The sequence below is a fragment of the Xiphophorus maculatus genome, chromosome 10 (assembly GCF_002775205.1).
Source record: "Xiphophorus maculatus strain JP 163 A chromosome 10, X_maculatus-5.0-male, whole genome shotgun sequence".
Lineage (NCBI taxonomy): Eukaryota > Metazoa > Chordata > Actinopteri > Cyprinodontiformes > Poeciliidae > Xiphophorus > Xiphophorus maculatus.
Window position 1 is genome coordinate 10,273,606 of NC_036452.1, and position 17,965 is coordinate 10,291,570.

The 17,965-nt window shown below is 36.6% G+C and overlaps 1 protein-coding gene across 3 annotated transcripts in view; it reads right to left on the reverse strand.

The window, feature by feature from the left end:
* Nucleotides 1-2,767: 2,767 nt before the first annotated feature.
* The window catches only part of LOC102236622 (protein phosphatase 1B-like), a 29,428-nt gene continuing 14,230 nt past the window's right edge, over nucleotides 2,768-17,965 (reverse strand). For 2 of the 3 annotated variants that reach the window (XM_023340893.1, XM_023340894.1), the window contains exons 3-6: nucleotides 14,023-14,140; nucleotides 12,993-13,104; nucleotides 11,521-11,578; nucleotides 2,768-4,008 (exon numbers count right to left, since the gene is read on the reverse strand). In XM_023340893.1, the coding sequence (XP_023196661.1) occupies nucleotides 3,979-4,008; nucleotides 11,521-11,578; nucleotides 12,993-13,104; nucleotides 14,023-14,140 (318 nt within the window). In that variant the 3' untranslated portion in view covers nucleotides 2,768-3,978. Of the gene's footprint in view, nucleotides 4,009-7,030; nucleotides 8,421-11,520; nucleotides 11,579-12,992; nucleotides 13,105-14,022; nucleotides 14,141-17,965 lie in introns of those variants that run through there. The other variant, XM_023340895.1, reaches the window with a different exon arrangement.

Here is a 17,965-nt window from a genome sequence, read left to right on the forward strand (position 1 = left end):
AAAAATTAAAGAAAAGTCATAAAGTAAAATGTAACATTGTTAAAACAGATTCTGAGATATAAGCTAGTTCTAGACTGGAGCACAGCTAGCCAGTAACCGGAAGCTAGAAAAGTATCTTTTTAAATTTTTCATGAATCATTGCTTCAAATTTTATTATTACTATAATGATCAATATTTTGAATATTGGTTTGTATGGAAATTACAAAATTATCACAGCTAAATGAATCTTTGTGGTCACTTTGCAGCACAGCTTTAAAAAAGTCAGAAAAGTAGGAAATTAAACATTTCTCAACTAAAGTGGGATTATTTAGCTCTGACTTACAGATTTTTGTTTAGTACCAATTTTGGCAATACAAAATAAAATTAGCATAACATAATAAAAGTTAGCATTAGCATGGCAGCGCAGCCAACTGCTTAAGAAGTTAGAAAAGCAATAGAACTACTCTTTATGGTTTTAAAAGTTTATTATTTAATGCCTCCTGGGACAGGATAAAGAGTTTTCATTAGTTTTCCTCCAGTTCCCATGTGTAAAGATTTTTTCCCAACATCTTTGAATCTTCTAATGAGATTATGTAACAGAGAGGATGAGAACCGAATCCTGAATCTGAAATAGTTGGGATTCCCATTACAGAATAAATGACTGATTTTAATGTGTTTCTTTTGTCACCAAACATTGAAATTTCTCAATTCAACATCTATTCTTATAGATTTTGCGTAAATAAGTACTTTGTAATTAATATTTGCTCATTTAAATTTTTGTTAATCGATCAGAATGTAAATATTATTTAATAAATTGCCTCTATGTTAATTAAAATCAAGATGGAGGTGAGATTTTTATTTAAAAAATATAGTTGCAAAGAGTCATAATTGGTACAAATGCAACCAAAAATGCTACATTTCTATCTTGTTTATACAGGTCAGATTCACTGATTCAGTTATTTCTGTTTACTTCTCCTGCACAAATCATGCTAAATCTTCCTGTACTGTTTTGTAAGCACTAGTTGAACATTTATTTGATAAAAAAGGTACACTTTAGAGGTAGAAAATATATTATAATCCCAGCATCTCATCAGCTGTTGAGGGGAAATTAGATCACCATCCAAGCTGGCATGTCTGATAAGGGAGAGTAGACCTGTACCTCTTAAACACAACTTGTTGTGTTTTCTCCTGTAGGAAAACAAATTAAAGTGAAAGAGATTAAAGATGAACAAAACCTAAACACACTTTTACCAGGTCAGTGCCTCTGTTTTGTTTTGTTACAAGCCGCAGCTTAAAGGCGGCTCAGCGGGCGCGATTTGTCCCCCCGCCTGCTATCATCAAATTAAATTTGCCCGTCATGATATATTTGGATTGCTCATTCTCACTCCAACACCCCACAACCCCCACAAATAATCCCCACACCAGATTGAGAACACCTTTAAGATACGATGTGATTATGATTAGGGATTAGGATCAAATTATAAGAGAGTGACAGATTAAACATAATATGTGTTTATGTGAGCAGAGCCGCAGAGCTCAAGTTTTCTGATCATTGCTAGCAAACCTCTTTAGCACAAAGCGACCTCAGTAAACTAGTTGCTTTTATGACAGAAACATTAAGTTATTTTTCTTTGACAATCAGAAACAAAATGCTGAATTCAGAATAACACATGAAAAAGTACAAGAAATATCTTGAATTTAAGTCTTTTGTTCGTGAACTGGGATGTGTCATTTTTACAGCATTCCCCCCCTTTTATTTTTTTTTACCTGAATCCTGAACATTGCTTCAGCTTTCAGCTCTTTTTGTTTTATAACATTTAAACAGACACAGCAGGATTAAAAATGACACCTGCAGTTCATAAAAACGAATTACAGATCACATTTTGTTCTGTTTTTGCCTCTCTGTCGCGCTCAACTGCTTCAGATCGTTAAGCAACTTTTGTCATAACTGGCAATGAATCTTTTACGTTTTATTTTCTAATTAATCTGCATCTTAATCAGTTTTCCAAAATGAGCAGCCTGTGTAAGGTCATGCCACAAGTTGGTGCTGCTTTTTTCACACTTTGTCCTTTTAACAAGTTTTCCAAGTTTGACAAATATTTGGTTAGTCTTCCACATGATGCGCAGGTGAAAATGTTGCTGTATTATTTTTGTTAACTTGTAACTTTTATGAAAATATGGGTTTTTATATATTCATTAAAACTGTTACCAAGTAGTGACAGAATATTATGAGACGGATAACCTGTGAAAAGATTGATCTCCCCCACCGCCTCCCTGAGCTAATACTGCAGTTTGAAGAAATGTGTCGCTCCAGATCAAAATCAACCAATCAGAGCCAGGAGGAGGGTCTTAGCGCTGTCAATCATACTCGTTTACTGGAGAGACAGCCTGTCATGAATCAGCGCCTCTGATTGGTTGTTTCTAGTTAGAACTAGGAGCCCTGGAAGAAGGTGTCCTTTTTTTTTCTCACAGATTTTGTTTCATATACTGACAGGACATATAGTGACAGTTTCAACAAATATGCAAAAAAAAAATAATTTTTTTTCATAAACGTTACGTAGCTTTAAATTGCTGCTACATCATTTTTAAATTCTTTTGAGAAACTGAAATTTGGGTTTTCATTAGCTGTAGCAAACAAAAATAAAGTCTTGATATGAATCACTGTGTGCAATGAAGTTAAAATTTTAAATTTGATTTACTGATGCAACTTTTCTATAATTTTCGAACTGATTGAGCTTCCCAAAGGAAATGTTCCTTCTTGTATTCAAATACACAACCACCGCCGCTGTGTCCTTGGCAGGTATTTTATTTCATATATAGACGCTTTTCTGTAATCAAATGTGAGTGCAATCAAACAACAGCAATACAAATATTACCAATGCAGTCTGAGAACCAGGAACAGGGTTAAAACTGGGAGTTCACTCACTCTACACAGCGAGCAACTAGTAACCTCATGGGCAACATTTAAAAAAAAAAAAAAAAAGAAAGAAAGCCTTTTCCTCCTCCGTCAGGATAGTCTGCTGCGTCTCAGACGATATCGAGGAAGTCCAACCAGTGTTACAACAACCGCTCTTTCACTCCCCGCTCCTTCCCCACCATGATTATCGTCATCTTGTCCTAATTCGATCAGCAAAAATAAAATCCAAATAAATTCTCACACAGCCAATCAGAGTCCAGAGAGCTTCCAGGTTCAGTCAGCCTCGACCAATGGCTGTCCGCTGAGGACGATTATTAGAAAACCGCGTAGCTGTCCACGTACAACAAAAGTCCTCATGCAGTGCCCTGCGCCTGTGGCACGTCATTTATACCTGCACAGGTGGAAGTGATGCGGGCGAAGGGAGTGTGTGTGTGTGTGTGTGTGTGAGAAAGAGAGAGAGTGTGTTTTTTTAATAGAGGGAAGAAGCAAAAGGGTGTTAGAGCACAAAAAAATGTGAAGAATTACATAATGTCTTTATCCGTCATGTGTGTCCTCTTGGCCCTCTCAGTTAAACACTCCCACATGCACACACACAGACATACACACACACACTCTCTCTCCATCAAACACACGCTCACAGAAAAAAAAAAAAAAATCATGCGCACGATAGGTCCTCATATCATTGTGACGTCAGGTGTTCAACATTCAAGAAAACAAAACAAAAAAATTCCAACGGTAAAAATCAGTTTCTACCGTCAAAACGCTTCAGTTCGTAAAATCTATACAATTTTTTTTTCTTTTTTTTTTGTTGAAGATTGATTCGGTTTTTCCTCCAAGGGGGGGTTTCAAGCAGTTATGCGTGTGTTCAATTGTAGGTTTTTTTTTTTTGTCCCGCTTCTGCGAAAAACACACACACACACACACCCACACACACAAATGCACGACCAATACATACACACGCATTCCAGCACACACTGTATGTCGTCTTTTTAGTGGAGAAAGACACGGCGCAATGGAGAGACGAGCCTCCTCCTGGTGGATGCTCGGATCGCTGGGAGGAGACGGGAAAGGTGCTGACGCGGCTAATACGGGTCGTCCAGGTCGACGGCACTCTGGGTTCGGACCAAAAACAGAAAAGACAGGAAGAAAGACAAATGTTAGGTTTGTTACTGCAGCTAGGACTCATTCTACTAAACTCAACAACCTATTGTTTATTTTTTCTACTTCACATTTGGAGATGATCCCCAACACATCCAGTACCTCAGTTGACTCACCTTACGGAGAATCAGAACTGTCAGACTGGGAAAAGAAACGGGGCGGGACTGGGGGAAACTGGAGAGAGTTTTACGATCTAGATGCTAGGAATGGAGAGCAAGCTACCATTAAGTTTAAAGTATTTTTTAATGACATACCAGGCAAATCTACGGCGACGTTTTAGGGTCATTGTAGATAGAAGAGAAAAAAAAAAAAGATATTTCCGCTAAAATTTAAAAAAGACCAAAAAAAACCCTCAAAAATTTCCTAGAAATTTGTTTTTTATTTCTTGAATTCTTTAAAGGAAATTTCTGTTTGAGAAGTCAAAAATTAGCAACAAAAAAGTCAGCAAATGTCTAGAAAAGAACGTGAAAATTTCTGAGTTTGATGTCGAAAATTTGCTAGAAAAAAAAAAACAACTCAGAAAATGTGATATTTTTCTAGTATTTTTTTAAAAAGATTTTTCATGTGTGGAAATTTCTAAGTTTAAAAAGTCAAATTTGCTACAATGTCAAAAGTCAAAAATTTTCTGGAAAAAACCTTGATTTGACAAATTCCAAACAAAATTTTGGAATTTGTGAGTTCCAAAAATTTCCATTTTTTATGCACAGAATCCACAAATCTCAGTTATGCAAGTAAAAAAAAAAAAAGGGGGATATCGATACCTCGCTTATTCGACTTTTTTTTTTCTTTTCGGCAAATCGCTACAACTGAACTTAAGTATGTCCTTATTTTATTCATATTAGTTTTTGGTATTTTCTGTCAATTTTACAATTGTCTTAATAATTTTTACCAAACTTAATCTTATTTTTTGTTGCATCATTTATCAGCCTGTGATGTTGTGAAGCACTTTGGTCAGCTGAGGTTGTTTTGAATGTGCTATGTAAATAAAATTTTGACTTGACGTCATCAGCATCAGACTTAGACTGACTTTATTGTCATTTTGCATGCACAGGGTGTATACAGAACGAAATTTCGTTGCATACGGCTCAGGACAATGTTTTGAGGTTCTAATAGTAAATCTATTACTAATAGTAATAGATTTAATAGTAACGATATTTGATACCAAATATGCTAAAAATGTCCTAGCTTTTTGTTCTTGTCTTTTTTTTTTGGCCAGTACTAAACATAAAAGTAGCTTTGGGAAAACAAACTAAATGTAGCCTTTTTATAAATCTGGTTTTATGAGAGTTGATCACATTAATACTATCAGTTAGTATTTTTTCTATATTTTTGCTTAAAAACTCAGAACTGCCACCATTTTCTGTCTTTACATGCAACCCAACAGTGTGGGTTTTGAATTAAGAACTACAACCCCCAATGCATCACACATTTGTGAACCTTGGAGAGAAAAAAAAAAAAAGCAAAAGTGAATCAAAATTAGTTAATCGGACCTAAAAAAAAATAGCAGAAATTATCTCAATAGAGAACAATATAGTAGTCAGAGTTTTTTTCAGTTTTGAAGCGTTAGGAATATTTTTTGCTCTTCCATTTTGAATAAAAGCAGCACTTTTAGCCCATATATACTAGATACACACAGCCACAGAAAACACATATTTAAGTCACATTCAACTAGATAAAAAATCTGAAAAACACCAGTAAAAGAGTGAGGGAAAGGCCCTGCATCAAACCCTGAGTTATTTTCATCAAATTACTGAATTAATCAAGATTCTGCACAAGATGCCTGATCTGTCACAGGACCACATATCTAACACACTGATACAAACAGCCTTTAAAATGTAAATAATCTAGAGCAGTGCATTTTGAATCTTTTTATTTGATAATTTTGTCATTCTTGCAGGACTCATTAGGTCCCACATACAAACAACTGATTCATAAACACATACAGACAGTTTTAGCATAAATCTTGCCATACAAATTGCTAAATGCTTTTGAGCGGATAATTGCAGTGCGAGCATTACCGGACAAACAATACTCCCCGACTAGCTGCATTTAAAGAAGAGTAAACATTTAAGATGAAGCGTCCAGTGCTGAAGAGTTACAGAAGTGAAAGGCCTAGAGAGAAATATGCTTCATGTAAAGAGTTGGGAGTTACTGCATGCTTGTAATTGTCTTGCACCGACCTAAAGCTATCTTTCACATGAATTTTATTTTTACATGTCAACATCAGCAGCGATTATATACATTTCCTGGCAAAGATTTGCACAACAGCATGTCTCATGTTAGCAGCCAGATTTATTAACCCGCCTTGGTAAAAATGTTTAAAAACCCTCAAGACTTTATCACAGCAGCTAAATCTCACACTGAGAAATCTGTATTCATGCTACTATTTTTTTCATTAACACTCATTGGTAAAATCTCTAAAAATGTAAGCATTCTTCTATTTTATCCTTCTTTAAGTTGAACAGTTTCTAGGAACTTCCCAAACGCTTTTTGTTGCACTAAGGAATAAATGTGACGCGACACATTGTATTTTCTTTTAATAGCTGCCTGCTAGGCCACGCACCGAGGGATGGATGATAAGGGAAATTAAAATTTAAAACAGTATATAATCTCAAGAATGGCATCTTGGAGTTGCCATGACAACCACCAAATGCTAACATGAGAGGTTTGTTAGTGGGGTGAGAATTAACCTCAGGCCTTGAAATAGGATAAGTACAACCGAGCAGTAGAGTCATGCTAAGAAAATAAAAAAACATAATAAAATTATAAGCGTAAAGTGATATTATGGGCGTGCCGTGGTGGCGTAGGGGATAGTGTGACCCACATTTGGAGGCCTGAAGTCCTCGACGCGGCTGTCGTGGGTTCGACTTCCAGACCCGGCGACGTTTACCGCATGTCTTCCCTCCTCTCCTGTCAGCCTACTTTGTAAAAAGGGACTCTAGAGCCCACAAAAAAAAAGACCCCACTGGAGGGGTAAAAAGAAAAGTGATATTATGAGAAAAAACTCATACGAGAATAAAGTTGTAGTATTAGAAGAATAAAGTTATATTAAGAGAACTGTGACACAGCGGTTGTAACACTGCTTATTCGCGTTGGACTATTGCGACTTCATTCTGGTAATAATATTACTTCATTCTTGTAATACTACGACTTTATTCTCATATTTTGACTTTACGAGAAGAAAGCGCGATTTTCTTCTTGCAATCTTTAGTGAATATTTTCTTAATGTGGCTCTAAAACTCCATTGTAGAAAATTAACTCATGCTGATTGTTCAGTAAAGTGGGGAATCTGATACATGAAGGGCAATGTGTCTTGAGGACCAGGGTTGGGAAACACTGATCTAATGAAATGTAGTAGAAAACTAAGGGCTTTATTAAAAACTTTAAATCTTTTAAACACATCTTTACCAAGGGGTGCTAATAAATGTGGAAGGCATTATATGTGTTGTAACTTGCAAATAAATTGTTTTGTTCATTTTTTTTCTTCTAACCAGGTATCTGCATTCACCCTCCATGTAGTTTGGATTAAGAGAAGGTCAAAGGTTGATGAGGGCAGATAAGATCTACGAACAGATTAAACGCATCTGCAAACAAATTGGTTTTCAAGATTTTCCACCTTAAGCTTTTGTTCGGACGCTCTGAGCTACATTTACTCCCTTATTCATATAATAGTTTCATTTTCTGCTGTGCAAAGAGAAACTATGTGTTTCTGAGTGAATCATGGAGAGAGGGAAAGAGGAGTGCAGAGGAAGAATGCAAGTCCAAAGTAAGCACTGGGAAATTTCACTTTGATTTCTGCAATAACCAACATATGATGGTTGACTAGTTTCTACAAAAAAAAGGAAATAGACTCTTCTTTAAACGGTGGAGAGTTGGAAACAGAATTTGAATACACAGAAAGGCTACTTTTATTTTAATATGATCATAAAATTGTTTAATTAATGAGAAAATTAACAAAAATAATGGCCAATCTGCCTAGTCAAGGTCTGTGGCTGGGGAAAGAGGAGTGAGGTCATCCCTGGAGGAGGGTGGATGATTGGCTGCGCGCTCAGTCAGAGGAGATATCAGGCTTTGGGGCATCTTGGCCGGCCTCCGCCTCCACAGGAGCGGGCGAGGGCGGGGGCGAGCGCGGGGAGTCGGTCTGCTCCTCTTCATCGCCGTCGTCAGAGGTCCTCCTGATCTCCCCGGCTCCCTCGACAGTGCCCTCCCCTCGCAGATGGTAGGAGGCCAGAGACTCCTCCAGCACTGTGCGATACTGCCCCCGGTGGTGGAGACGGAACTGCCGCAGAGCCTCCATCAGATGAGCTGCTGTGCTGCCACCTCCCTCCTCACTCTCCTCCTCATCCTCCACCTCCTCTCCTCCCCCCTGAGGTGACACGCCAGCGTCAGACACTACAGACAGCCTCCATGTTCAAACACATAAGAGCATTCATTTCATCCAACAAGCAGGCACACAACAGCTGACTTTGTTCGGACCCGGTGTCGTGCTTTAGCTGGGAGAGGGGGCAGCCCAGAGGGAAAAAAAAAAGATTTTTTTCCTCACACACTTTTCATCAAAATGAAGTCATCGATGTAATGATTGTACACGTGCATCTAAATGTCAAAAATTCTTTTGTTTTACTAATTCAGTTCAAAAACTGAAAATAAGTTTCTTCTACTTTTTGTGCTAAAGCCATTGTTGTTTATGTTTAATTATATATAACATGAACTGGATGACTCAGAAAATTTATTGGAAATATTTGCATGCACTGCAAAAACAGAAAATATTACCAAGTATTTTTGGTCTAGTTTCTCGTGCAAATATCTACTAACTTAGAAGCAAGTTTTTACCTAGAAATAGAAGTTTTTTTAAAGCAAATAATAAAAAGTAGTACTTGTTGCACTGGCAGATGAATTAACTTATAACCAGGGAAAAATATCATGTTATAAGTGAAATAATCTGCCAATGGAGCTAGTACGTTTGAATCAATATTAAGGAATTATTTACTTAAAACAAATCTCTATATATTGTTAAAAAGTTACTTTTAAGTAAATTTGCCTTATTTAAAGTATACTAAGATTTGTGCACTGGAAACAAGACCAAAAATACTTGGCAAGATTTTCTGTTTTTGCAGTGAGCAAGTGGATGTTTATGTATATTTTTCTTTGATACACTTTTACCAATTACATTGTAAAAACACAAAACACACTTGAAATAAGCCAAAACAAACTTACAAGTATCTTTTCACCAAGATATTAAGGCTTGTTTTAAGTAAATAATTCCTTAATATTGATTAAAAAGTGCTTATTCTATTGACAGATAAATTTAACAAGACAATTTCCCTATATTATAGGTGAAATAATCTGCCAATGGAAGAAGTATTTTACAGTTTACAGTTTTCCACTCGATGCTACAACATAGCCTTTCTGCATAAACCCTCCCCCCAAAAAACAACTATATTTTAGTTTCTGGGAAAAGGAATTTTGTGTTTTCTTTGGCTACAGAAATAAATGTGATGTGTGAAGTGGACTATCAAAATAAAATAACTGTTTTGTTTCACTAATTTAGTTAAATGCATTACACAATAACTGTAGATTTTGCGTGTTGTATGTTGTTACTATAAAGTTGACCCAAACGACATCTAATTTTACAAATTAAAAACGAGACGTTCTTTTCATTTTTGTTTGTCTCAATATAACCATTGGAATATCGAAAAATACTATAATCAAAACGCCAGAAGATAATTTCAATCTCAACTTGTCACACACCGACTCTTTTAGGAGACATAATGTATCTTGGAAATATTTTCTGTAATTTTCATCAGTTTTTTCCTTTCAACAGAAAACACACCTGGTCTAATGGTTCAGTGTTTATCCGTGTCTATTTCCTGGGTGAAGTCAATAACAGAGATATTGCTCCAATTAACTGATTACTTTCTTTGTTTACCACCACGGGAAGTACTGTTGGCTTCCATGTTTACCTATGTCTGCTTCCTACCTCTGCTTTTAATTCAACGTTCTCATAAAAAGCACTCCTGTGTTTAGTTGGTTCCTTTTTTTTGACACAGGCATTACTGGACCACAAATGGTAGTCCTGCATGTTTTTTTCTGTCTCATTCCCCTCTTTCAAGCACCCAGTGAAAAACTGCAGATAGAGGTTTATGCTGCAGATTTCTTCCTGTTAGAATAGAGGCTTCCTACTGTCACCACATGCTTTATGTCAATAAAAACACAACTAAAACTCTAATTGAATGAAGTAAGGTTATTAGCAATTCATTTTCTTAAATATACAACTTGTTTTCAGCGAAGTTGGGTATGACTCATGGTGTACCAGTACACAAGAATCCATGTTCGATACATACTTTTGATTTAAAGTCATGGTTTTTTTTTTTGGCTTTGCATCAGTCAAGAGAAACAAAAAGTGGTCATTACAAAACTGACAGGAGATTTGTTTTGACTATAAAACAATAAAACCATTTGCAAATGGTCAACAGTGTTTAAGATTTCTTTTTAATACAACTGTGCAGACATTTGAGAATAAAACAAGTCTAAACCACTTTAGAGCTCTTTTGATATTTAAACAGTTCAGTTTACTAGATGTACTTAAATGGGCTGTAAAAACAAAGCTGTTGAGAAATCCCTTCTGGTCAGAGGGTCTAGAAACGGCACCAGTGAGTTGCTTCGTCTCGAGTCGTACGCTGTGCAGCGTTTTGGACAGGCTGAAATCTACATGAAGCTGAATTTGGACTTTAGCTGGTTCAAGAAGTATATGCTGACAAGGTTGTGTTTCAGTTCACTTTCTTTCTCCACTGTAGCTCCATGAAAATCCTTAATATTCTCAGATAGCTGAGTTAAACCTTAGCTAAACGTTAGCTGTTTAGCTCAGAGAGGACTCTCCGTTTTGTTTTGTTGTGCAATGTGCACTTACTGTAGTTCCGCATACAAACATTCTGTATGAATTAAACAATAAAACAACTCCATATTTCCTAGGTACAGATGCTTACCGAGCAGGCAGAATACTTTTAGCACAAATATCTGCACCGTTACACCCCAGCGGAAGCAGTTTCAGTTTATATAAAGAGATTGCTTTGAATTTTTTGGTGCTTTGTGGACTTAGCTGAGAGCTAAGAAACTCGAAATATGTCGTACTGGTCCGACAAGACTGACGATGGTGAATCAAACGGCAAAAACATTCAAAGTGTTCCCAACAACCGACCATCAGCGCAGAGTGTCACGACTTTCATGTTGATCGTAAATGAAAAATTCAGAAGGTTTACAAAGTATTTTGTGCGCGTTTTGTTTCAATATCGAACGTAAAAGCGAGACAGAGGATTTAATTTCATCCATCTTCGCTCAAATCTCATTCAGATTGCATCACAAACACACAGCACACACACAGATGGATGTCCTGTTTTGTGTGTGTGTTTGGAGTGTGTGTGTTTGGAGGGTGTGGAGCTGGGAGGTAATTTAGAAAACATTAAACTCACCCCTTCCTCTTCTCTGTGAGGGTTCAGTTTGTTGTACACCGCCTCGATAACACTGCGCCTGAAAAAACAGAAAACAAGCACACACACATTGGCCCCTGGGGAAGAACGTCACCCAACATAATGCAGTCTCTGTTCATTCTTCACTAATGTGTATTGATTGAGAGGTTAATGGAAGTAAAACTCTCAGTTGAAAATGCGGCGCAGCGTCGGGTTTTGGCCTGTGTTCTGCTCAGAATGACAACCACCTTGTTTATCTGTTTATTGCTTCACTTTTTACCTAAATCATCAAGAAAGGACAAAGATGCTGATGCAAAACCTCCAGTTTTAAACATCTTTTGAATTTTTTAAACAATTTTGTCATGTTGAAACCTCAGATTTCAATGCATGTTACTAGGATGTTTTGTGATAAACCAGCACAAGGTAGTGCTTAATTTTGAAGCGGAAGGCAAAGTGTTGGTTCAGGTGGGAAGAATATAGATGCACACCACACTTCTCACAAAAAAAGTGGAAAATTATGCATATTTTTCTTCCTCTTCAAAGTTCTACGCTACTTTGTGCTGTGCCATCACAAACAAATCCAGCACACACATAAAAATACATTTCCACTCAACATCTTTAACTTCTAAAATGAGTTTTCTTCTGTAAGAACTCATATTCACAGATTTATCAATCAGGATTTAATCATTTCAAATGCTGAAAATCACCAATTTTGATTAAACACAAATTAATTTGATAGATTTCTTAATTAAGCACTTCTGCATTTGCTTGTTGCTTATCTTGCTAATATCAAACAAAATATTAGCATTAATTCTATACTAGGCTTGTCAAAATAAATTTTGCCAGACGATAAATTAACCCAGAAGTTATTGCAATAATTGATGATATTGTTTTGAGACCATTTTCAAGTAATAATATAGTAATAATGGTACAATAATGCAAGAACACATTCTCAAGGATCAGTTGCCTTTAAATTCTAATAAATATTTAAAGATTGAACTGGAAGACATTTTAAATATCCAAAATAAATAAAGAAAACAATATAAAACAACAAATAAAATTAATTATGAAGTCTTCCTATACAAAATTTCTTTCAAAGACGGGCTAGTTGAGACCAAATCACCAGACTGACGACTTTTATCATCTAGTTTTTGGTAAAAAAGAGAAAGAAAAGAGAAATCGATAAATCAAGCAAATGAAAACTATTGAGTTTTTTCTGATTTATCATGCGATTAATTGGTTTATTGTTTATTGTGACAGGTCTATTCTATAGCATGTATTATTAACTGGATTCATTAGCAGAAATACATCGATATTTAATAGCTGGTGTTTTGAAAAGTCTAGAAAATTCATTGTTTATTCATCAGTTTGAGGACAAGTTTCTAAGTAATCAAACCTAAAACGTGGATAGTCAAGGTTGCGTCTATTCCTGATCTGCTGTGAGCGTTCATAACATGCAGCTCGGTTATATTTACTTGCTGGCCAGGCCTCCACCAGGCGGAAGGTTAGGGATGTTTTCTGAGGCGATATTCCTTAGGACAGACACCAGGTCAGGGACTCCCTCCTCCCCACAGTTTCCCAGCAGCTCTGCAAGCAAAAGAAGCAGAATAGACAAATAAGGCCAGATGTTGTGGTCATTGGTTGTACGCTGAAAAAAGTGTGACGGTGCTAAATTGATGTTTAGAAAAATACTTGCTGCCTGTGAAGTTTGGTATACTAGGCTGATTTTATACAATTTTACTTATTTCTGTTTAAATACTATCAGCTCAAAATTTATAAGCAGAATGTTCTTATTCGTTATCAGTAGGGCTGCAACGATTCCTTGATTTGAGGAATTACTGAGGTAATAATTGATTACCTCAATTATTAAAATTCCTCAAGGAAAATTCATCTGCCTCGGATCTTCGTTAAAGTATGTTTTATTATTTAGCGCACCATGTTCCGGCCGGGTCATTATTTGTGTTGGGCAACGCTATGCCTATGTGTTGTTGCTAAGTACCAGCAGCATAACGTCCAATTTTCAAGTTTGGTCTGAGAGGATTTTATCGATTGATGATAATGTCTGAGTTTTTGTTGTTTTTCAGGGAATGAATAAGCATCCTTAAATTGACTGACGCGATGCTTGGAGTACGGCAGCCTTTCTCCTCCTGGAACTGCTGGTTCAGAGCGAACGGCAGGGAAGAGGTGAGCATATAGGCTGAACACTGCGGGCGACTGTGCTGTAGTTGATTAACGGACAAACTGGAAAATTCCAGTCGCAACAGATGTATGGCGTTACATAGCTGGGAGATGTGTTTCTGTGTGTGACGAACGAAGGTAATTAAATCAATACTTTTTACTTAAAGTTGTTAAAATGTATTCAATTATATGAATTGACACTTTGTTGCTATATTTTATTTAAGTAGAAGACTGAATGTAGCGTCAGCAATAATTAGCAGAGTGGTTTAAAACATGTAGTTTAAAATAACGCGCGTCTCTGTGGATGCATGTGTTTGAAATGCTGACCCTCAACACGCGTTTCTAGATATTTATCCAATTCTTCTTCTTTTTTCATGGCCTCCTCTGAGATCTTAGGCGCTCCGGGCAAACACACCAACACCACGCTCATGTTGTCTCTGCTTCCCTGCAGAAACACAGACAGAGAGAAGACAACTCAGCTTCATTGGGTAAGGTTTGTACTATGCAAATGCAAACAGAACATTTTAATAACAAGGCTTTGGTTCACTGAACCCGACTAGGAGTTTTCTCTGCTTGTGTGGAAAATAAAGCAACTCAGAACCTGTGAATGTGAGGCAATCAACATCAGGAGACAAAACGTTCTGTCTAGGACACAAGTTAATCCAGTTTTTCCTAATTACGATTTTGGTTCTTCACAGGTTATAAAAACAACAAAAACGAGATGCTCTTCTAAATGCTGTTTTGCAACGTTACTCTTGTTTTGTCTTGCCTCACAAATCCGACATAGCTTCCTTCTTAACAGTGGCATGCAGCGGCAACCACTCCCTAAAGCCGACATTTAATCCGTGCCAGGCTGTGGCACGTTTTGAGAGCTACAACTGAAATTACATGGAAATGCTACGCTTTACTGCAACTAGCTTCATAAATGACTACAGTTGCATAAAATCTCCTATGGATTCGGTACAGACAGTTTAAAGAGGAGTGGCAAAAGCAAATGAAGTGGATTAGCAGTGATTGCAAACGACTGATGGGGTTGGTGTGGAATATCGCCTCTGCTGTCTGGATGTTGAGATGTCAGCATGTCATGACAGTTATGAGACCGTCATACAGCAACTGTCTTCAGTCAGAAGCCTTTTCAGATTTGTTGCGACACTGACTGCTACCAGAGATCCTTCCACCATCCACAATTCATTGAAGATACTTGGATCATATAAGTTATAACATTTAATTTCCCATTGGAATAAATTAAGTATTTTTGAGTAACAGAATTTGTTTTATTATTGAACAAAGCAATTTAGATTTCTTTTTTGTATTTGATGAAAATGGTTTCACATCTTTTCCATCAACTTAATGAATTACTCCGCAAAGACAGGAGCAACAAGAGAGGAACCGTTCAGGTTTTCACTGGTCAATGCCGAAGTCTGTCAAATTTTCTTAGCCTCTTAACAGATAAAAATTATTTGTTTAAACTAAATATTTGTAATAAAGGTTGTAGTTTTGAATAAAACAGACGACAAAGGTGTTGCAGAATTACCCACATGTTTGTAGACTAGTTTACAGACCAAAAACAAAAATAGGGAATTATTAGTTTTACACCAGCTGATAATCGAAGAAAAAAACCAAAAACATCAGCAATCTAGCCAACTTCTAGATTTGATTATTACATTTAATTATATCTCATATTTATTTCAACACTTAAATTATTTATGGTTAAGTTACTTTTTTTTCTAAGAAGTTTCATTTTGTTTTTCTGTGAAAACCCAATTAAAAAAAGAGGAAACGGGCGTGCCGTGGTGGCGTAGTGGTTAAGCGCGACCCATATTTGGAGGCCTTGAGTCCTCGACGCGGCCGTCGTGGGTTCGATTCCTGGACCCGGCGACATTTACCGCATGTCTTCCCTCCTCTCCTTCCCCATTCCTGTCAGCCTACTTTCGTAAAAAGGGACACTAGAGCACACAAAAAGACCCCCTGGAGGGGTAAAAAAAAAAGAGGAAACTAGAAAAGTCCTGTGGTTTTAAATGTTGCTCTTAGTAAATGTAAAGTAAATGTTGATGCACTGTAGAAATGTGAACCAGTTATTTATTTTTTACCTATAGTTTTATAATAAAAAGCTTCTGGAATGTCTTTCAAAGTTTCAAAGTCTTCAACATAATAAATACACAAACTAGACATCACCATAATTGCCTTTTTCAAGTCAAACAGCGACAGAAGATGGAGCCCAAAGCAGCAAAAAAAACACAAAGGAGTCGACTTCTCGCCACACCGAAGGACTCAGTGTGGTCACAGTAGATTTTTGAAGGTGTCCAGTTTCACATACTTCACAAAAGGTAGCGGCAGCAGAGCAGATTTATGCCTGTGTGGCTGATACTTGAGATAACCCATCCAGTAAGGTAAAAATAACTCGTCTGCTGTACGCTTGCTGGTTCTTGGAGAGCCCAGGACTCAAAGCTAAAGACACGTGGACAGTGAAATGTCCAAGATGTGGACAGGAACTAGGAAGAGCAGGAGCCAGTTGGTGTATATATTTTAAGCACTAATACAGGTGATAAACCTCCTCCCAGATGGCTCAGTTAATAAACTACTTCCAGAAGATTACCGTTTTTAGGATTATTAAATAAGGAGGTAAGGTCTGATGGAAACCTATGCAATTTTTTTTCTACATAAACTTTTATCCCAAGACACTGTAACTTGTAAGAGAATTCATACTTTTCACTAGGGCTGAAACGATTCCTCAAGTGATCGGAGTACCTCGATTGTTAAAATTTCTCGAGGAAAATTTATCTGCCTCGAAGCTTTGTTAATTTATATTTACGTAATTATTTAGCGCACCGTGTTCCGGCCGAGTTATTACTTGCATTGTGCGGAGCTCTCACATTCGCCTGAGTTGTTGACGAAAGCTAAGTGTTGGCAGCATAACATCCAGTTTTCAAGTTCAGCCTGGGAGGATTTTATTGATCGATGATGATGATGTCTGGGTCTTCGTCGTTTTTCAGGGACCAATAAGCATCCTTAAAATAACTGGCACGAAATGTTATTGTTAGCTGATGCTCAACTGAAAAAATTGGACTGATGTTGATATCTAATATTAACTCTGCTGTTATGTTAGATTTACCAATGTTTTATTTTATCTTTTTTTTTATCCGATTACTTGATTAATCGTAAGAATTACGATTAATCGTAATTCTTACGATTCTTACAAAAGTAATCTTGAATTTAGTATTCAAGATTACTTGAATACTAAAATATTCGTTTACAACAGCCCTACTTTTCACACTTTTTCACAAATTACAGAGACAAAATGTCATGTTTTTTTTGTTGGGATTTGATGCAAACTAGTTTGTGGTGAAGTGGAAGGAAAATAAGAAAAGTTGCTCTTTGAATGGAAAATGTTCACATAAAATCTCAAAATACATTCTTGTGTGTGTGGATGTGATGAGACAAGATGTTCAACTAGGTGAGTAATGATCAAATTTGCTGGAAAATAAATTGTCCAGCAAATTATTGCGATAAACGATAATGTTGTTACAGACCGTTTTCAAGTAATAGCTGAATAATGTCATAAAAATGCAAGTTTGTCCTCTCAAAAACCAATAAACTTTAATTTTGTACAGAACACTCCATAGTAGGGATGCAAACAATTAAACTTATGATTAATTGTCTATTAAAATTAGTTCCAATTAATTAAATAATTTCCACTTAGACCTTCATTCAGAGTTGTAGTTTGGCCACCATACAACAGAGGGCACCACTGGTCATCCTTAGACAAAGCCAATTACTACTGGAATAAAGATGGCGGTGCCATACCAGAATAAGAAAGAGAAACAGTTCAAACAGAGTCTGGCATGTTATCCAAAATGCACTTTATGAGGTTTTTGACATACAAACACTCACCAATATTCTGAAGTTTCACCTTATTGGTGCTTATTTAGCCGAGCTTCATGGCAGAGCATTGTAACACGATGGAAACAGACACTATGCCAATATAAGCAAGGTTGATTTTGAGGGCTGTTAATGACGCAACATTTTAACATTTCTTCAAGACCAACCACATACTGTTTCTGTGTGAATATACTGTATCTCTGATAATGAGGAATTGTTTCACATATTTTATCCTGTTAATTTTTTATTTTTCTATCCAGCAATCTAAGTTGATGAATAGAGAAGTTGCTGTTTTGTTACATTTTATAAATATGTGTCAGTTTATTAGTGTGAGAGAACCCACATTTTCTGCTTTTTTTAGTCAGTATTTAATGCACCTGACAAAAATTTT